This window comes from Myodes glareolus, chromosome 10 (assembly GCF_982192425.1).
Source record: "Myodes glareolus chromosome 10, mMyoGla1.1, whole genome shotgun sequence".
Classification (NCBI taxonomy): domain Eukaryota; kingdom Metazoa; phylum Chordata; class Mammalia; order Rodentia; family Cricetidae; genus Myodes; species Myodes glareolus.
Genome location: NC_142035.1, coordinates 67,099,584 through 67,122,116, shown reverse-complemented (window position 1 = coordinate 67,122,116; position 22,533 = coordinate 67,099,584). Strand labels below are relative to the sequence as shown.

Here is a 22,533-nt window from a genome sequence, read left to right as displayed (position 1 = left end):
ATTTTGAACTTCTAGAACTGAAATAAATAACTTTCAGAGTTCAGGTTTGAATATGAGTTGCCTTGTTTTAGATTACCACTTCAAATGAATTTACAATAGTTGTTTGATAATCAGTTTAGCTGAATAAATAAATTCTATGATAAATTTTTGTTAGCAAATTATTGCTATTCTAGATTTTTACATCTCAGTTTCAAACCATGTGTTTCTTGTGTGGTATTCTGTATAGCTTTACCTCCAATGAGGATGGAACATCTACTTTATATCTTTAAACAAACACATTGACTCAATGATGCCTCAGGAATGACTCTACTGGTGATCAACTGATTCATTATACGTGTTGCAATTAAATAGTAGGAACTTTAGTAGTGAAATGCAATGTTATTCCTATCAGATCTAAAGAATAAACCTCATTCCTACTATGAAGTGTTGTGCTTACTGGTGACACATGCAGACCAATTTTTACTAATGAACAGAACCCCCGCCCCTTCCAGATAAAACCACATTTTTAGGTCTTCACATTGCTGTCCTGCTTCCTCACTGCTCTCCTGTAAGAGGAATTTCCTGATAGAGTATGTGGCTAACTCCATGCTTCTCTTCTCGGAGAGCTGCCCTTGGCTCATTACCTTTCACTTGGTATCATTTGGCAGTGACGTCTCTCAAAGCTGCCAAAGACTTTTCTTTACATGTACACTTTTCCATTTCAGGCATAGATGTTAAACTTCAATGTGAATGTCAGATTCAACCTGTTAAATCACTTTTCAGATTGCTCTAATTTATCTTTTTTCCCCCACAGGGTGTTTCTAAAGGCACATGAGCAAAATGGATGGAGGCAATCAGTCTGTGGTGTCAGAATTTGTGATTTTGGGGCTTACTCACTCACAGAATCTTCAAGTCTTACTATTTGTGGTGTTTTCATTATTTTATCTGCTCATCGTGTCCGGAAATATTGTCATCATGATTTTAATCACCATTGACCCCCATCTCCATTCTCCCATGTACTTCCTGTTGGCCAACTTGTCCTTTGTCGATATGTGGCTTTCCTCAGTCACCACTCCTAAAATGATTGCAGACTTTCTCAGGGAAAACAAATCCATTTCCTTTTCAGGCTGCATGTCCCAGGTCTTCTTTGCCCATTGCATTGCTGCAGGAGAGATGGTATTGTTGGTGGTGATGGCTTATGACCGCTATGTGGCCATCTGCAAACCACTCCACTACTTCACCATTATGAACCTGAGAAGATGCACTGGGCTGGTGTTGACTTCCTGGACCATTGGCTTTATTCATGCCATGAGTCATCTTGTAGTGATTGTGGAGTTGCCTTTTTGTGGACCCAAGGAAATTGACAGTTTTTTCTGTGACATGCCATTGATAATCAAGCTAGCCTGCATGGATTCCCATGATCTGGATATTTTAATGAATGCTGACTGTGGGGTTGTGGGTGTTACCTGTTTTGCTCTGTTGCTCATTTCCTACACATATATCCTCATCACTGTTCGCCAGATTTCTAAAGCTGGTGCATCTAAGGCTCTGTCCACGTGCAGTGCTCACATCACGGTGGTGATGATCTTCTTTGTACCCTGCATCTTCATCTATGTGTGGCCACTCAATATTACCTGGTTGGACAAATTTCTTGCTGTGTTTTACTCTGCATTTACACCTCTCCTAAACCCAGCCATCTATACATTGAGAAATAAAGAGATGAAAAATGCTATGAAAAGGTTTATAAACAACTACATGGACTATAAAGGAAATTACTAACAGAAACCTACTAAATATTTCAAGTAATAGACACTGATCTCACAAAATAAGTTTAAAATTGGAAAATTTACTTATAGTCAATATTTTTATCAGTCTACTAATTCAGTATAGGTTTAATATATTTCAGAGGACTTAACTTTTACTAATCAGTCAGCATGCCACTGTTAATTATTAACTAGGAATAGAAACATGAATGATCATTTTACAGGAATGCTATTCAACCAATTCTGTATTCTATTTTGTCTTCCATGAAGTATAACAATGTTTTTTTACCAACATTATACACTTTTTCTGTGAATAATAACTTAGTGAAATTCATTTGAATACAATTATGTATATTACCGCATCCCCTGAACATTTAACTTAACCCCTACCAAATAACAACATCATTACTTTTATTTATCACAGCTATTTACCAAAATGCTAATGGAGATAGGAAGAAGAAATAAGAAAAGATGAGATAAAAGTAATAAACCATACATGCAACCACAATAGACTTTGCTGTGTACTCTTTTAAAACTCAAAGAGTATAATAAAATAATGAAAGTTTACTAATGATGCCTGACGTTATATTCTAAATTGTCTCAGTCTCAAGTACTGAAATTTTGTCAGGCGATTAATAACATTTTGCAAAATTTTTAAATATAGTCTCCCTGAGGACCGTGGGCATGAATCCTGTTTAACTCATGAATTTGTACTTAATCCACTTGTTAACACATAACAGACATCTAACATATACATTTGTAAGAATCTGTGCTGTGCTGTCTCCCTATAATTTACAGGTCAGGAAAGCTCCAAATACCTCCAAAACAACAACGGTCATTTCCATTGTTCTTATTTACCCACCATAACTAGTTGATACAATCCTATTGCTGAAGGCACAGCATACTTTGGCTTCAAGACAAAGAAAAATCAATTTCAAAGTGACAGAGATACTTTTTCTAATCTGATATGAATTCATTGTATTGAAAGGTGCTATGTAGGCCACAAGAGAAAAAAGACACCAGGCATCTTATCTATCTCTGAATTCTGCATGCAATGAATGACCTACCAAGCAAGATATACCCACTGATGCAAAAATGATATTGCTCTTATGAAGTAACTCATCACTTTCTTATTGGATTTGAGGTCTATTCCATGGAAAATAATTGATGACTAGACCCATAAGTCCATTTAAAAGCCTATAGCTGGAAGAATCAGATGCAAATTTCTAAAGGGTGAATCTAAGTTTGCAAAATGGTCACAATGTCAAACTCCCTTTAAACAGTCATGTTTGTAACCATAGAACTATACTCTTCTCAACCTTAGTGAGAGATTTTTTTCTGAAAGGGGTTGTGATGAATGTAGAGACACAATAATATCCAAAGCTCTGAGAATCCAACTGATCCCCAATAAGATGGTTGATGTACATTTATTTTCAAATGTTTATAAGTGTGACTCTGCAATAAGAAATATATGAATTAATGTTCTCTTCCACCATGTTTCTTCTTACTTCTCATGGCTACACAGCTATCTGGGGATTACCCATGATCCAAAAAGTCACCCCTCAACTGATCTATGTAATAAGCGTCAATAAGCCTTCATGACTTAGTCACTAAGAAGGACTTTGTTAAAATCATACTTTGGTCTGTATTTGATGACCTTTGGGACTGTTAAACATTTACTAGTGTCTCCTTGGGAAATCTAATGCACAAGGGAAAAAAAACCCTACAACTCCAGCCAAATATATTTCAAATAAAAAAATATAATCAATACTGAAGGAGAAAAATGGCCTCTGATATACTCTTTGGCAGATAGTACTAAGGAAACAAGACCACACCTGAACTTGATACAGAAATGACATCTGGGAAATCCAGAGTAGGAAGTGACAAGACTCCAGAGCAATTGAAGAAATCATTTAGAAATAAGATTTCTCATTTGAAAAGAAGAGTATTATTTATTTCTATGAATAATTTAAAATACTTTACATGTTCATGTTAAATGAACTTTCTTTTGCTAATTATTTGTTGTTACATCATTTCATTTTCAATTTAAACTATTATGTTTTATAAATATTTTTCTTCCAAAAAAACATGCACTATCTTTTAAAAATACTTGTCCTTGTTTATTCAGCCATTTCTAGGCAGGACTTCCTGAACTGACCATTTTCATTTTATTTAACAGCTATTATCTAGAGGGTTATAATTACAAAAATGCAAAGAAACAAATATGAGGCAAGGAGAAGCTTGAAGTGAAATGTGTTGGATTAGAATTGGTGTTGCTAATGTTATATTCTCTTTCTTTCCCTCTTTCTTCCTATTTTGTTTTTCTACATATATAGATGTGTATATGCATAATGGTATATATTCTAGAATATAGAAATATATAAAATATATGCATATATATATATTTGCTAATCTTTAAAGTTAACTGCTAGCAGTAAGAGAAAACACATAATTATGCTTTCTGAATCATGAACACAGCATCACTATGTTACCAAAAATTGAATCAAGCATGTGTCTAATTAAACTTCTTTATCCATCTTTTATTTGAATAAAATGCAAAAGTGATTATAAATGTTAACATTAACTCAATCTACAACTGGAAAACTTCAAATTGCAAAGCGATGAAAAAAATAAATTTCTACAAATAAAGTAAGTTGAAATTTTGGAAGAAACTCTATATTAAATGAGGATCTAAAAACATGTCAAGCCCAAATGAATTAAAGACCTCAATATTAATCTGGCCACACTGAACCTGATAGAAGGGAACGTGGAAAGTAGTCTACAACACATGGGCACAGGAGACCACTTCCTTCGTAGATCCCTAGAGCAGGCAGGGCTGGGGTGATACAGATGTGTTCATTTAGGGCTGAAAACTCCACACTTTCTATACTTTTGTGAGTTTCTCTATTAAGCATTATTGTTTGTTGCTGAAATAAGCTTTTCTAGTGAGGCTGAGACCTGTACTAATCTGTGCATCTAAAGATGATTAAGTGGCTGAGCAAGAGCCACTTAAGAATTTTTTGGTAGCTGAAAAATTCTGTTTCTACACTTGGAGTGTGATTGCAGGAATGCTCACTTTATGTAAAATCATTTGCCTCATTGTATTTTCTGTATTTTAGTATTTGAAATCTTGATAAAAACAAATAAATTAAATAAAATTCAAAGTTTGGTAGAAAACTGGAGATACATAAATCCAACCCACAATCTACCTTGTCTGGAAGCCAGGATTCAACTATCATTGCCAAAGTCAAATCCCATCAGCACATTCTCTGTTGACAATGGAACTCAGTAAACAGGAAAAACGTTGCTCCTGTGACTGGAGGCCATGGGCATCTTCAGGGAGTTAGAACAACATCAACATGCAAAGTTTCTGTCGCTGTGTGACAGTCCCCTGTGTAAAGAGTGCTACAGAGTTTTGCCATAATGAAAACAGCTAATTAAGAGTGCTAATTGTGCTTGGACAGTGACCAAAAGCAACTACAGAGGCCAAGTATTGGCTGCCAGGAATCAGTCCACCATGGGAGTTGCTCTTGGAATCACATCAGCTCTCCCACAGTAATGAGAGGAAAGATGCTTAATGGGTCACCCGGGGATGACACTGATTTCTGTGAATTACCATTTCTTTAGTCTTCTAAGAGTAAGCCTATGAAGTTGAAAAACAAGCGAATTATAATTGAATACAAAATAACAAAAGGAAAAATTTGAAACACTATTGAGAGTTGTTTCCGTACTATCTATGTCAAGAACAAAGAATCATATTGTCTCAGGGACCCTGAAGTTGAAGATGGTAGTAAAATTTAATGCTTTGTTACTTATTAATTTCTTCATATAAAATGGAAACATTAATAGGATAAATAAGTTGAAAGTCACACTAAAATCCAGAGGGGATAAATATTCATTACCTAGTTGACCATAAAACTTTTAATTAGAAATTATATAAAGTGTATTTACCAATACAGATTTTATAAGTGGATTTTAGTCTGAGTAGAATCATTTAAAGGCTGACTTCCTACAACAACAGTTTAATAAATAATCTTAAATTCTGAAAAGTCTCAAATGTTTCTTGAGATTCCAATTAGTGAAATACATATATACTAAAAATAAATGTAAATTTAGAGAAAATATCCAATCATAGAGTGGGAGAGTGTGAAAAATCACTTAAATCCATTCTTAATAATAAACAAAGTATTTTGACAAATAATTGATGATGACAAACAGTGTATTTTCTACTTACTCTTTTAGCCTATCCCCCAAACTGATGAATCTTATATTTGAAAACAGGAAAGCTGCTCTACGACATATACATCTAATCACATCTGTTCACGTTTGCTCCCTGTGGTTTTATATGTATGTATATAGACATATAAGCAAGTGTTTGTGTGTGCACGTGTGTCTATATGCACACAAGTATGTATAAACATATATGAAACAAAAGAGAGACACCTACATACAAACACAGAGATGGAAGGTAGAGAAAACATGTTAGAACAGTTTGTTATTACTAAAAGATAATTACACAATCATATAATCAACAGGATTTTGAAATCATCTACATCGAGCAAAAAACAGAGACCAAGAAACTAGATATGTCCACCTGTGATATATTCCCACCACTGCAGTCTCAAATCATTACTCAGAGTATGATTTAATTTAGCAAATGTTTCCTGAGTGACTATAGGATGTCAGAAACTACAGCTAACAGACAACATCAGCTAAGGAATCTCTCTACTTTATCTCTGCCATCTTATTATCTCCTGTAAGAGCCAGCAGGTATTGAGAGAAATGGTGGAGGGGACAACACCATAGTATGAAGAACTGAGTAGATATATTATGAAGATAATACAAGAGAAGAAAGTATTTAAGAAAGTTTCCAAGAAGAAATGAGGAAATGATGGAGGAAAGTAAGTAAATATTAACCAAGTGGTTACATGTGTGCATTTGTGCATTTTCTAGACAAAAACATGGGCACATGCAGTAGGTTGAGAAAGCATCATTTAGCAGCATTCACAGGTCTTTGTTACATCCAGATAATTGATTAACGAATATTAACAACACAAACTATTGGAAATATGTCTAGGACATGAAAATTTCTGGTTAAATAAAGTTTAAAATACAAGGAAGAATGAGGCTGCTTTAATAAAGATGGTAGTTTACCTTTTTTCCTTTTTAGAGAAAACAGAAAGCTTTATTTCCCCGGCTGCTGTCCTAACAGAACCCTGTTGTATGCAATGAGTATAATGATAGCACTGATGATAGATGGCAATGGTGATCGTGATGGTAACCAACCCTTTACAGGGTACGCAATCTCCAAACCTGAATCCCCACTGTCAATGAGCACAGCTGTAGTTAATAACAACAACAGTTTGAATTGGTATGACCAACATAGGCTTCTGTATTTGGATGCTTGGTCATCTGGGAGTGGTGCTACTTGACAGGGTTTGGGAGGTATGGACTTCTCGGAGAAGGCATGGCCTTTCAAAGGAAGCACATCACTGAGGTTGTACTTTGTGGTTTCAGTTGCTCAAGCCAGGTCCAGTGTCTTGCTCCTCCTCTTGCTGCCTGATGATCTGAATGCAGAACTCTCAGCTCCTTCGCCAGCACCATGTCTGCCTGCATGCTGCCTTGCTTTCTGCCATGATGATAAAGGACTAAAACTGTGGACTGTAAGAAAGTGCCAAATAAATACTTTCCTTTATAAGAGTTCCCATGGTCATTATGTCTCTTCACAGAAATAGACCGCTAAGACAATAAATAATAATAGTAATAAAAATAATAATAATGAAAAAATTGAGAATATTATTGAAGCAAACAGTTTGTTTCATAAATTCTCAGGGATTCCTGGTGGCATAGTAATAAAACACCTTCACAACTTCACTTACATCTTGACAATGTAGTATTTCTTATTTAAACAAAATTTGATAAATTGTTACATTTGCCTTGTTTTGAGTTATTATTGTTTCATAGAGTTTGATTAATTGCAGAATCAAACAGAAGATAAATGTTCTAAGACTCTCTCAGCATTTCTGTCAGATCGTTAGCAAACTGAATTACTGTTAGATACCTGTTGTGCAGCAGCTAATGTGGGAGACAAAGTGAAAATGTACTGAACGCAATGGACCCTCTTGGTGGAAAGAGACACAGAACAGTTGTCAGTTGCACAGCATAGAGTCCTTCCTAAAGGTAGGAACAATGCCAGTGAGAAGGTCTTAGCAAATTATCTGAGGTCTAAAAGCAGTGGAAGCATAGGTATTATAAAATGAGTGGCAAGGTTATATTGTCTGAGTATAATTTTTACAAAAATTTATTTGTATGTGCATGAGTATATGCGTACACGCTCACATATAAGTACATATTGACCATCCATGGTGTCACCAGTCCATCTCCGGAAGAATGAACACAGGACACTTAGTCACAGCACCATTCTACACAGGGTGTGGGGCCTTAGGGGTTTAATCTGAATCCTTAGGAACTTGGAAAATGCAGTCTACCTCTCAACTCTAACAGGGACACCCCTGTGCTATCCTCTTCCCTATAGAAGGAAAGGTCCAAGCTTCTTATTCTTGTACCATTATTGGGAACAATTCAAATCCAGTAACACATGGAATAAACAATATCTTGAGGAGTTCAAGTAAAGGGAGTTCAGAGACACAAGCAAGAGTCAGAGAGGTAAAGAGAGTCCTTGCCTGTTCTGCACTTCTGAGGCCCCAGGTCCTAAATTCAATGTATGTTCCTCCTGAACAGTAACTCTGGTAACAACTGAACTGACTTTTCCATTTACTAATGGATTTCAACTGCCAGAATGTTCTGGGACTTACAGAATCTCTGACGAGGTCCTTGGGAGTGGCCTACAGTATCTATTCGACTCCATATGGTGTCATGTCTATTCCCAAATGCTGTGAGAACCTGTGAGTATGGCTTCTTAAAAAGCCCTAAAGGAAATTTTGTTGAAGGCTCAGTTACTCATTAGTCATCACACAGGGCCTGTACTCTGCCTTCAGAGGATGCTGCAATCTCTAATCCCTATTGGTACTATGCCTATTGGGCCTCTTAAGGCCTGGGCATGAGGACCAGTATAACTTCTTGAGCCTAGCTCGAGTTTGAAGACCTGTCTTTGGCCATGGCTTCCGCGTATGAGTGACTCAGCACAGCCCAACCTAAATCTGCCTCTGCCCAGCCACTGCTAACATGGCAGAATATTATTGGCCCTTATTCCTTACTCCACCTCCCCCCATCCCAATACTCCCACCCCCATCACAATCCTATATAAGTTCCTGCCTAATACAATTAAATGAGATCCTGTTTTGACAGATTCCCAACTCGATATGTTTCTCCCAGTGGCCGGGTTGGGGGGAGTCTGGGTTGGTGACACTCACTATCCAGCTCAGCCCCAGGGAGAGACCAGCAGGTCCAGCTCTACCTTAGCCCTGTCTGCTGAGGAGCCTGGCACATGTCTACCTTTGCATGTACAAACATGCCCCATGTCTCAATGTTGTTGTCCTGAACACTCTAGAAAAAGCTCTTGTACTTCACCCCTAACACATTGAGGTGGTTGTTGACAATAAGGCAAGGATTGTCAAAGTAGGCCAGACACCTGAGTGGAGGCTAAGACTATTTAGGCCAAAGCAGCCATGTGCTGTCTCACAGTCAACATGAAATATTCCTTCTCTCCCCATCCAATTTCCAGATGAGATGTACCAACTGCTACACACCCTTGCTCTAAGTCAAAGGCATTCTAAAATGCACAACTCACTGAAGTTCAACTGTCAAGTATACAGCCACAAGCCACTAGAGGCTGTGGGATCATGTACAGGACAGTGCTGGTGAAGAACAATTCAAAGTTTCATGTGACATTGAAATCTGACTCATTACAACAAACTAGAGGTGGCATGATCAAGCAGTCAAATGTGGAGCATTCTAGGAGTTCACATGAACTGGAAGACCTTAATGCAAGTTATTAGAAGATAAAGCTCCAGAAACACTAGATTTTGAGTCCATTATACTGTTGTTGCTGTTTATTCATTTGTTTCATAACAGGTATTGGGACTGGGATGAGGTGGAAGAATCTCTATGACGGCATTTCTGTGATAGCTAAATTTATTGGCCATTTGTACTCAATTGTTCAAGTGTCTATTCAAATCTATTGCTCATTTATGAATCAAATTAATTGTTTTGTTGTTACCATTTTCATGTCTCTATATAGTCTAGATAAGAATACTCTATCAGCTGAGTGGCTACCACACACCTTCTATTCTATAGGCTCACCATTAAGTCTATCATTTATTGGCTATACAGTAGACTCTTAATTTGCTATACCCTCATATGTCAATTGTTTCATTTCATGAGCTACAGGAGTCATATTTATAAAGTTATTACCTAATGCCTATATTTTCAAGTGTTTCTCTTCTAATATTTCTTCCAAATAGCTTCAAAATATTAGGTCTTACCTTAAGGTCTTTGATCAAATTTGAGTGCATTTCTTAAAGAAAACTCACAGAAACAACTAAGTTGGGCTCATGGGGGCTCACAGAAAGTGAACCAACAACCAGGGAGCCTGCATGGAACTTATCTATGTACTCTGTATAAATGTGATAGTTGTGTAATTTGATCATCTTGTGGGACTCCAAGTGGGAGCAGGGGCTGTGTCTAACTACTTTAGTGGCTTTTGGGACCCTATTCCTCATAATGGGTTGCCTTGCCCAGTGAAATAAAATTTATATTAAAAAATAGATTTTTTTCTCTCATACAATATATCTTAACCACAGTTTCCCCTCCCTCTCCTTCTCCTAATCTCCCTACACTTCTCCTCTCCCCCAGATCCACTCCACCACTGTTTCCCTTCAGAAAAAAGCAGACCTCCAAGAGACAACAGTCAAACACTGCAAAACAAGATAAAATAAAACAGAGCAAAAGCCCGTATGTCTGGAAAAGACAACCCAATAGGAGGAAAAGAATCCCAAGAGCAGGAAAAAGAGTCAGAGACACATCCACTCCCATTATTAAGAGTTCCACAAGAACACCAAACTAACAGCCATAACTGTGCAGACAGAGGACATCATGCAGACTCTTTGCTTGCTGTTTTCAGCCTCTGTGAGACAGTGTGAACTCTACTTAGTTGATTCAGTGGGTCATATTCTCCTGGTTTCCCCCATCCCTCTGATTCCTACACTCTTTCCTCTTCTCAATTTAGTCTCTCTGTCTCTCTGTCTCTGTCTCTCTCTCTATCTCTCTTCATAATGTCTATGGGTCTCGGTACTCACTCCCATCTTCTGCAGGAAGATGATGACTGGACAAGACACAGATCTATGAATTATAGCAGAATTTCATTAGGAATCATTTCAGTGATTTTTTTGTCACTTGTGTTTAGTTTTACCCTAGGACTTTCTCTGGACTACTCAGTTACTAATTTTGGGTTCCTTCTTGTGGGCCTCAAGTTAAACTGAACATTGCTAGGTTACTCCAAGTTTTGTGCCACCACTTCCCTGGCTCATCTTGTAAGCATGACAGATTGTAGGTGGAGGGATTCTATGACCGGGTTGGTGACATAATCTTGAGTGTGTTCTTGTGCAGGATGAAAAGTAGACTCTAGTTTCAGCATTTTACAGAGGGACATCAAGTTTCCCCACCACCACTTACAGAAGAGGTTGCCTTTTCTCCAATGTGGTTTTGGTACTGCTGTCAAAAGTTAGAGTATTGAGACATGCAAATTTGTTTATCCTTCTTCCATTCTTTTATTTTCTTTAGAAGAAATTTGTTTTTAGGAAAACATTATATTCAGTTTATTTTATTGTTTTTAAATTAGAACACAAAATATTATGATCCTGTGACATTTTCATAATAATTTGTTTTTATTTATCTATCTTCCCCAGACCAGTTAAAGGTAACTGACTGCACATGAGAAACAACATCTTAACTTAACCTCTGGTCTCCACACACATATATACCCATATGCATGCACACACACAAACAATAAATTAAGTGATAATATTAATTAACAAATACATAATTAAAATACATATAAGGAAAGAATGAAAGAAAATGGAACATGAATCAAAGATTTCTTTCCAGGTCATCTAATATCAAAAGTCACCAAGTATGGAGGGTAGACAGTAACAGCTGAGGCCTATTATAATTCATCTCTGAAGCCACTGGTAGCTTGGTGCTATAGAAGAGGTAGGCTGAGCCCTGTCCCTACATTTTTCACCACATAATTCTGTTTAAGGTTGTATGATCTGTAACAAACTGCATTCACCCCAGACCTCTATGCAACCTAAGCTGCAGCTATCCTCAACAATTTTTGTGTCTTGTACCTGAACAAATGTCCACTGATTGCAATGACACTCTAGTCTGTGCACACAATGGCAAGGTGTATGATCAAGCATGTTCCCAAAATCACTATAGAGTTGGGAAGAATTCTCTGGAGAATACATAATTGAATTCTATGATGAAAGCAATCCAATGACACCAACAGTTCTCTGCCCTCAATAGTGGCATTCTCATATCCTGCCAGCTCAGTGGACAGCAATGGACTTCACCTCACTCCTCACCACAAAACACAAGATCAGTAACCATCATTCTCTCCATCATCCAAGACTGTGTTGCTTACTCTTATCAGTGGACCAGTAGGAGGACGTTTTCCTCATTGTCACTCTCTTGTAACCACCCCCTACCAAAACACTAAAGAAAGGTGTCCACCAGGACCCTAAATTCTGATATTTGTGTATTTTTCTGGTCTTCTGAGTATCCTAGGCCCAAACCATAGGCACCTTCTCAAGAGGGCCACTGAGATAGCATCCCTAAACATGGGAAGCAATCAGTGGATTTCGTCTCCAACAGTAGCCTGGCATACAACAGCATTCACTCTCAAGCCAATCCCCACACTGGGTTCAAACATGACAAGAGTTTCTCTTCAGCAAAGACTGAAATACTCTTGTTCTGGGTGCTGATCTTATTCTCTGCACTTACCTATGCTGTGTCGTCAGGTTACATTCCACTGAGTGGCTGGGGTTGGTAAAAGGGCTGATGCCCAGTTTTCTGTGAGTTGCTTTTCTTTCTCTAGATGCTTTTCAATTTCATTGTCATCTACTTCTTTCACATGTTCTTCATCTCACTCTCTTCAGAATATAGTTTCACTTATTTTGTTCTGATTTTCCTCATTGACGGAATCACACAAAACATACTTCAACATATTTCATCACCTGACCACACTTCCCATACTACAAACAGATATCAAAGATAAGTTTTTTAAGTATGTAATTTAAAAACCAATGATCTTTTATCCTAAAACTTGACTTCACTTTCTACTTGGATCTAGAACTTTATTATGAGTATCCAACTTGATTAGCAGATTGAGGGAAAGAAAAATATTGAACTCCTTTTAAAGACAGTTCTGCAGAGCTTGCGTATATAGTTTGTGTTTGTTGCCAGGTAGTAAATTACTTATTTTATTGACTTGTTCATCATATTGGACGACGATCTTACTATCTGAATATTTAAATCCCTTGGTTCAGTCAATAGTACTATGACAAAAAGATATCTAGCATCTCTACATCTCAGAAACATGTTAGTTGTGTTGGTTATCATAACACAAATATCTCTACACCTAAAGAAGATATTATTTAATCACTAGCACTATTTTACTAATTGTTGTTGGCATTATCCCATTACTATTTCATTAAGCAGAGCCCCATAGAAATGTTGTAAATAAATTAAACTTCAATAAAAAGGGTGGAGCAAAGTGCATGTTAGGAATATATTATATACTTATATAAAATTATCACAGAATAACTAAGTTATTTTAAAAATAACCTCTTCAAAGACACAGTCTCAACTGGCCATCTCTTGTCACCAATTGAAGTTTTCATAGGACTGAGTTGTTGGCCAAAACAGTCCCATGGAAATCTGCAAATGACCCATGCTATTACCAAGACACAGGGTTGTTCTCTGCAAACTGACAGCAGGGCTGCATTGCTGAAGACAACACCCAAACAACACATTGAACATGGAGAGTTAGAGTTCGTTCCTACATAGAACCTTCACCCCCATGTTCAGGTGTCTTTGGTATGGAAAGGTACTCTGAAGACTACCAAAAAAGAAACATAAACACCTATCCAGCCACAAAACTTTTGATCTACAATGCTGTCTTGCCTGCAAAATATAGTAGGGTAATGATGTCACAAAGATCATGAGAACAACCAACCAAAGTCTGATTTTACAAATTGAAGTGCCCATTCTTGGCACAACCAAACACTAGAGATCCACAGACCTAGGTTAAAACCATATACTAGTGGATGATAAAAAAGTAACAAACTCTTAATGATATTCTGCTATATCTATATATCAAAGCCTTATTCAGCCACCATCAGAGTTACTTCCTGCTGCAGTAGATGAGAACAAATACAGAGACCCAAAGCCAGATGTTATGCATACAGACCAAAACTCCCCATCTCAAAGTTCAGGGAATCCCATGGAAGAAGAGACAGAAGGAGTTGGGAAGATAGTCCTAGACAGATTCTCTCAACCTCACAGTAAGGCACCATTAACTATTATCCATGTTGGGCTGCTACACAATAAAGTCATTCATTCCCTTATTTTACAGTATTATGTGAGATGAGAAAAGCATAGATAAAAGTGAAAGAGAGCACATATGAACATATAACATAACTAGAGACTGGCTTTGCCAATGCTGTGTTTGATCTAAACCCGTACACTTTAACACTTCAAACACAGGTGTTCATTACTTCTTTTATACATGTAAAGCCATATAACATAGTAATTTGGTGGTCAGAATATAGCAAGTTAGCTTAAATGTAGCCCTCCATAGTCATACTCAAGGCTATAAGTTATTCCTACTAACTCATTTTATATATCAAGCTGGATTTGTACACATCAATTCTGGACTGTCTGTACAATGTATTATTTATTTTTCCATTGTTGTAAAAAATATCATGTTCAAAAGCAACTTAAGGAAGGAAAAGTTTATTTCTAGTGATAGTCCCAGAGTATGAGTGTCCATAATGGTGGGGAAGGTGTAGCATGTCAACAGGAACAAGAAACTGGATGATCACATCTTTAGCTCTACAGGAAGCATAGAAAACAATCAGGAAATTGAACAGAACTATAAACTTTCACAGCTGCCCCAAGTGATAAATCTCAGTAAGGTGTGTTGAAATTTTAGATGGCTTGATTTTGTGGGGGTTTATTGACTAATCTCAGATGTTGTGAGTTCATAAGTGCAATACAATAGCCATACATAACTAGAAGACAGAATTGATGGAGGAGGGTCATCTGTCTATGTGTTACTTTCATTGGTTAATTAATAAAAAAACTGTTTGGCCTTTGATAGGATAGCAGCTTCGATAGGCAGAGTAGATAGAACAGAATTCTGGGACGAAGGCAATGAGGCATTCGCCCATGACTCTCCTCTCTGAGACAGACACAGGTTAGGATCTTTCCCAGTAAGCCACCACCTCGTGGTGCTACACAGATTGCTAATTATGGGTTAAAGCAAGATGTGAGAATTAGCCAATAAGAGGTTGAAACTAATGGGCCAGGCAGTGTTTAAATGAATACAGTTTGTGTGTTTTTATTTCTGGGTGTAAAGCTAGCCATGCGAGAGCCAGGCGGGAACACAGCCCACCACTCCTTCTACACAGAATTTTACAGAACTTCTGTTAATAATTCAGCTCTTACATTCTTTCCACCTCCTCTTCTACTGTGTTCTCTGAGCCTTGGTGGTAGTGGAGCTAAAACACACGTTTCATATTTATAGCTGAGCACTCAATGTCTTATTCTTAATGTTATCAGTTATGTCTTATGTTGTGAGATTCTGGGACTGTAAAAATACTCTGGAATCATTGTGTTAGTCTTTGCTATGGCAGAAAAATCAAGTAAATTTGTGTGCAATTTAACATTAAGAACCAGCCCTGATGTGTGGTGCTGTATAAATGAACTAGGGAATCTGGTTTTCGTGGTCATTTAGTTCTAAGTGTCTTCACACTCTTGTATTCTAAGGTTTCCTTTTCCTATAATATAACCAGAAAGAAGAACATAACATTTGCATTAATTTTTTTCTCCTTTTAATGTGCCCTCCATTAGAGTGACATATTATGTCCGATTTTGGGGGAAATTCATCAAGAAAGAGGAGAAAAAAAAAGATTATGAGACATTCCTTCAAAGTCTTTAGAACACTGATCACAGCTCATTACTTGTGTCTGAAAAGCTAACTCTCATCTCAGAGTTTTAGTTGCTTGTTCTAGTGAAAATTCATCAAGGATAAGGCAAGGATCAAAAATAGAAAACAATACAAAATATTTCTCCAAGTTTTTTGAAAGTCCCCATTTCCCAGTGTTCTGACAAGAGTTTTGGGGGATTTGTTTTGGTTTCTTTTGACTTTGGTTTTGGTTTTGGTTTCTTTTCTTTTTCCTAGCTGTCTTGCTCGATATACCAGGCTGACCTCAAACTCACAGAGATCTGCCTGTCCCTGGATTTTGTTTTTTATATATTCAGTCAGCCTGTGTCTTTTGGTTGGACAATTGAGGCCATTAATAGTAAATGCTACTGTTGAAATGTGGATGTTACTTGCAGTCAAGTTGTTGATTTTTAGTGTTGTATTTGTGATATATGTGGTGCCTTGTATTTTAGTAATTTTATCTTCATGCTTCTTTCCATGGTCTCTTACCTATGCTCATTCCTCTCTTTAGCCCATAAGGCTTCTTATTGTATTTTCTCTGGTTTGGCGGTGGAATATAAATTTTTGTGCTTTTTATATCTTTAAAACATTTTCTTTCTTTTTTCAAATATAGTGGATAGTTTTTCTGGGTATACAGCCTAGGTTGACTCTCCCTCATGGTCTTTTGGGACTTGGGGTGAATTGCTCTTCTGGATTTCAAAGTTTCCATGGAGAAATCAACTGTTATTCTGAAGAGTTTTCCTTTGTATGTAACTTGTATTTTTTTCTTCTTGTAACTTTTTTTCCCCTATATACTCAGTGCTTTAGCTATGACATGTTGTGAGGATTTTCTATTCTGGTCTGATCTTTTTGGTGTCCTGTGTATTTTTTGTACCTATAAAACTGTGTCTTTCCTCTGTTTGAGGAAGTTTTCTTCTATGATCTTGTTAAAGATCTTGTTTAGTCTACTGATTTGGTATTTTTTGCCCTCACCTATGCCTATAGTTTAAAGACTTGTTCCTTTTATGATGTCTCACATTTATTGTATGCCCTTTCCCTTTTTTCCTAATTCTTATATTTCATTCTTATTTGGTTTCAATTATCTACTTTATTTTTGAGTTCTGATATTCTATCCACTATCTGAGTCATTACAATTGAAGGGTGTGTGTGTGTGTGTGTGTGTGTGTGTGTGTGTGTGTGTGTGTTCTCTAGTTGAGTTATTGGAAAGATTGGAACTTTCAACTCATCTTCATTTCAGTTTGAGTTCTTCTCAGTGTTTCTATTTCCTTATTGAATTCTGTTCTCAAGTCCTGGATTGTCTTCATCATTTACATCAGACTTATGTTTGCACTTTCTTGGGTACAGCTTGAGCATTTATTCTTCTTAAATTCTTTGTCCCTAATTTCATTATCTCTTTCTTTGTGTTTTCTTTAAATTCCATGAATTCTTTGTTGAAGTTTGTAATTGTTCTCTTGAATTCTGTGTCCTAGAGTTCCTGTAGGTAATTTTCATTGGTAAGTATTTCTATATAACTGGTAGACTTTGAGAAGAGATACTGGCTTGATCTTTCATATTTTTGTATTTTTGCAATGAGACATAGGCATGTGGAATTCTTTTGTTAGCTGTGTCTGATATGGATATAAGTTGAGACAAAAATAGATGATTGTGGATGGACTGGGCCTTGAGTGTGGGAGTGGCTAAGGTGGAATTATGTCAGGTAGATAGAGGGTACCAGGCTAGAGTGGATCCTGGGTAGATATGACTGATAGGAGGCATATATTTGGCATCAAATAAGTTGTGGATTGGGACACAGGCATAGTGGGTCCTGACCAAAGCCTTGAGCTGGTTGTAGTGTAGGAAAGAGTGGCTAGAATCAGCCAGGGAACTTGGTTTAAAACCCTGGGTAGATCTGCCATGTTGAGGAGAACAGGAAAGGGTCACAGTGATTCACTGAACTAGACCCTGGAGAGAAATGTGTAGGATATGGCTGGGTGAAGAAGTTGAATGTGAAGTGTCTACCTAGGAATATTAAAGTGAAAGATATAATATGAATTTTTTTAAAAAACTTTGAAGAAACATGAGTATTTTCTAACACAAGATAAGAAAACCATCCATCATTATTAAAAGTAATTCTTTTCTTTTTTTATTTTATTACTTAAAAGAGTACCAATCCAAATTCCCAATCCCTCCTCTCCTCCCACTCCCCTCCCACTCCCTCCACAATTGTCCTTCCAATCCACCCTCTCCAATCCTAAGAGAGGGCAATGCCCCCTGCCCTGTGGAAAGTCCAAGGCCCTCCCTACACCATCTATGTTGAACAAGCTATACATGCAAAGAGAATAGGATCCCAAGAAGCCAGTACATGCAGTAGAGACAAATCCTAGTGTCACTATCAGTGGCCCCTCAGCCTGCCCCAACTGTCAACCCCATTCAGAGGGACTTGTTTGTTCCCATGCTCATTCACTCCCAGTCTAGTTGGAGTTGGTGAACTACCATTAGCTCAGGCAAACTGTCTCAGTGGATGAACCCCTCATGGTCTTGAATTCCTTGCTCATACTCTCACTCCTTCCATTCTTCAACTGGATCTTGGGAACTCAGTCCAGTGCTCCAATGTGGGTTATAGTCTCTCTTTCCATCTGTTGTTGGACGAAGGCTCTAAGGTGATATTTAAGATAATCATCAGTCTGACTACAGGGTAAGGCCAGTTCAGACACTCTCTCCTCTATTGCTTAATATTGATATACTTGTTATAGTTAAATATATATCAACAAATCGACAAAACAGACAACAGGTCAATTGTTTCATACTAGCATATATTTGTGAATAAAATTTGAAAATGATCTTCGATATTTCAAATAGTCCTCAAGTTGTCCTTTGAATAAAAGTATGTATTATAAGATACAATATATCTTTTATTTCTCAAGATGTGGGTTAAAATACAGTGATAAGAATGATAATAGAAATAATGCCAAAAGTAATGTGTGTGTGTGTGTGTGTGTGTGTGTGTGTGTGTAGTTTTTATTCTCTTAATACATGCAGTGGAGACAAATCCCAGTGTCACTATCAGTGACCCCTCAGTCTACCCCAACTGTCAAGCCCCTTCAGAAGGACTTGTTTGTTCCCATGCTCGTTCACTCTCATTCCAGTTGGAGTTTAGTGACATACCATTAACTAGGCAAACTGTCTCAGTAGTTGAGCCTCTCATGGTCTTGAATTCCTTGCTCATACTCTCACTCCTTCCACTCTTCAGCTGGATCTTGGGAGCTTAGTCCAGTGCTCTGATGTGGATCATTGCCTCTGTTCCCACCCGTTGTTGGACAAAGCTTCTATGATGATATTTAGTATAATCATAATTCTGGCTACAGAGTAAGGCCAGTTCAGACATCCTCTCCTCTGTTGCTGAAAATGCAGTATAATTACTACATATTTGTGCACACCATCTGAATCGATACATTCCTTTTTTAAATGTACAAGAGCATTATTAAAGAACATGATAATACTCATTAATTATGCACATCAGTGGTGCCATTTCAAAATTCCCCATACAGAAAACATTATTATTCAAATAAAGATGTTTTTATACCATTTATGAGATGTTTCTAAAAGTTAATAGTGTTTTGAAAATCCTCTTTATTGCTGCCTTCATCTCTTTATTCCTAAATGTGTATATGACTGGATTTAGAAAAGGAGTAAAAACTGCATCAAAAAGAGCAAGAAATTTGTCTATTTGAGAGTCAGGATGTGGCCATGTATAAACAAACAGTGTGGGACCAAAGAATAAAAGCACCACAGTGATGTGAGCTGAGAGAGTGGAGAGGGCTTTGGATGAACCTCCTGAAGAATGTTTCCAAACACTGAACAGGATGAAGATGTACGAAATGAGAAGCAACAGGAAAGAGCCAACACAGATGAACCCACTGTTGACGGTGACCATGAACTGCAACTTGTAGGTGTCTGTACATGCCAATTTGAGAAGTCGAGGAAGGTCACAGTAAAAGCTGTCAAATACATTTGGGCCACAGAAGGGTAAGCCAATAATAAAAGCCAGCTGGAACAATGAGTGACTGATGCCCAGGACCCATGAGGCAGCCAGACACAAAATACACACTCGTGGGCTCATGATGGTCAAGTAGTGCAGAGGCTTACATATGGCCACATATCTGTCAAATGCCATAGCCAAAAGCAGCACCATCTCCACACCACCAATGACATGAATAAAGAAGATCTGAGTGATGCAACCTCCAAAAGAGATGACTTTGTACTTTCTAAACAAATCATAAACCATCTTGGGGGAAGTAACAGAACAGGCTGCCAAGTCAATGAAGGAGAGACCTGCCAGTAGGAAGTACATGGGGGAGTGTAAGTGAGGATCAATGGTCACAGAGAACACAATGAGGATGTTTCCAGTCATGCTTAGTACATAGAGCACAGAGGCAAACACAAGGAGGAGGATCTGAATCTCCCATGAGTGGGTGAGTCCCAGAAACACAAACTCAGACACCACTGTGTGGTTCCCTTCATCCATTGATTCAATCAACTGGTATATAGAACCTGAGAACTAAGAAAATGAGGAAGAAAGTAGAATTATTAGGGATTACAGTAATTTAATTATTTGCATTTGTAATATAACTATAACAATTTAATAATAAAATTCATAACATGGGCTAAATAATGATGATACTAATGATAATGAGGATGACAATGGTGCTACATAAATAACAGCATAATTCAACCTTCATTAAAAAAACTAACAACGCCTCTAATAGCCCAAAATTAATTAGAAAATAATAAAGCTAATTTTTTTACAGACATATATACCAATAAATTGATTATGTAAGCAAGAAATTACATTCGTTTACAAATATGAAAGAATGCATGGGAAACTTACTTTTCTCCAAAGGTACAAAAGACACAGTGTTACATCTGACTATGCCATACCAACTCATTTCTTCACTTCATTCCGATTTTTATATTTTACATAAAACTCACACAAAGAGACTGCTTAACAGGAAACACTAACTTAAAAATTAGTTGTTGAATTTCCACCAGGATACTTAAGCTAGAACTGAATTTTTAAAAATAAGCTAAATCATAAGAAGTAGTTTAAGATTAAATAAATGAAATTCATATAATATATGAAGTTCAATGACTTTAACGAAGGCAGAATGTACGTTCTTTGTCATGTTGACCAGGCTCCTTATACTTCTAAGTCATCTCTTTTTAATGTGGTTTTAATTTCATAATTAAAGATTTTATAAAATTAATAAATATTAACAAAATATCAATGAAAATTCACAATACTTTCCTAAGCCATACCATCTCATAACAGGATTTTCCCTAATATCTGTAGGTGCAAACTCAGTAAACCATTTAGAAAAGTATAAAGTGCACAGATAGTAGTTAGAATATAAAGCAATAGACAGCCTATGATATACACAGTTGAGGAAATTACATTTTATATGTATAAAATGAGCATAAAATAAGCAACTTATGTTATCTATAAAATACAATAGATTTAGGGAGAATGTGGACTATGGTGGGATATGAGTAATAATAAAATAAAAAAACACTTTTTTTCTACAATATGTAGAATCTTTACTCAGATGAGCTATATTTTTCATTTCTGTCACTCCAGGTTCACAGTGGACATGAAAGTCAATAAATATTTCTAGAGTGAAATAGTATTAATAACACCTCCTATTCTTTTTTCCATGTCTTCAAATAGGTTCTAAATACATCTCATAACTGACACTAATCACAACTAATAGTCTACTCAGAAGCATTGAGTTCTGCACAAAACAACATGCCCTTTGCATGGGCAAAGGAAAAAGATTTCTTATGTAGATACACAATGTTTAAGCAACATTCTGAGAGGTAGAAAGCAACAAAATCAAAAAAAAAGGTGGAAATCAGAATCAGAAAAAAATATGGAAAGTGATAATACAAGAGAAAGAGAATACACAAAAGGGGAAATCCAGGAGTTCAAATAAAAATGAGTATGATCTTAAGTAAATAAGAAGATCCGATTTTTACTTCCAATCAAATTATCTGGAATTGTTCCTGGCTCTGAGATTAGGGAAGAAAAACATCACTCTTTCCAGTACCTGGATTTCCAGTACTCACAATTTGCCTAATTGCCAATATAATAATGGGAACAAAAATTGCTTCTTTCATGCTGAAGTGTAGCTCTTCACAGTTGATGGTTCTGGTGACTGGGTAGCAAAGGACTCGGTTTTCTTTAAAGGATTAGTCATTGAGAGTTTGACCATGCTTGAATGAGCATATGGGCAATACAAATTGGTGGGATTTTTCTTTTATTTTCTTTTTTCTTTTATTTTCTTTCTTCTTTTTTGGGGGGGCACTGGAGGAGAGCAGAAGGGTGGGAGGGTGAACGTGGGAGGAAAGGAAAGCCAGTGTGATCACAGTGCAACGTCTGAAATTTACAAATAGTTAATAAAAATATTATGTTGAAAAATCTTGTTCCTTGAGAAACAATGGGCATGTAATTCACCCATAAATTTAATTGTCATATGTATTTAAGAAGCCAGTGTGTAGTGAACAGAAGACCCAATAATAGTATAACATATGCACTTAGTAGATGCAAAATTTGACGATTCAGACAAC

At 36.9% G+C, this 22,533-nt stretch overlaps 2 protein-coding genes across 2 annotated transcripts; one reads left to right on the top strand and one right to left on the bottom strand.

Annotated features, from left to right (window-relative positions):
• Positions 1 to 810: 810 nt before the first annotated feature.
• On the top strand, positions 811 to 1,758 carry LOC125416708 (olfactory receptor 4K3-like). Its single transcript, XM_048459850.3, has one exon. The coding sequence runs from the start codon at positions 811 to 813 to the stop codon at positions 1,756 to 1,758; it is 948 nt and encodes a 315-aa protein (XP_048315807.2).
• Positions 1,759 to 19,495: 17,737 nt separating this feature from the next.
• On the bottom strand, positions 19,496 to 20,440 carry LOC125416719 (olfactory receptor 4F3/4F16/4F29). Its single transcript, XM_048459865.3, has one exon. The coding sequence runs from the start codon at positions 20,432 to 20,434 to the stop codon at positions 19,496 to 19,498; it is 939 nt and encodes a 312-aa protein (XP_048315822.3). The 5' UTR covers positions 20,435 to 20,440.
• Positions 20,441 to 22,533: the final 2,093 nt, after the last annotated feature.

Bases quoted from the DNA above. Each gene is read 5' to 3' on its own strand.
- LOC125416708 (XM_048459850.3), top strand. From the start codon at position 811: ATGAGCAAAATGGATGGAGGCAATCAGTCTGTGGTGTCAGAATTTGTG.
- LOC125416719 (XM_048459865.3), bottom strand. From the start codon at position 20,434: ATGGATGAAGGGAACCACACAGTGGTGTCTGAGTTTGTGTTTCTGGGA.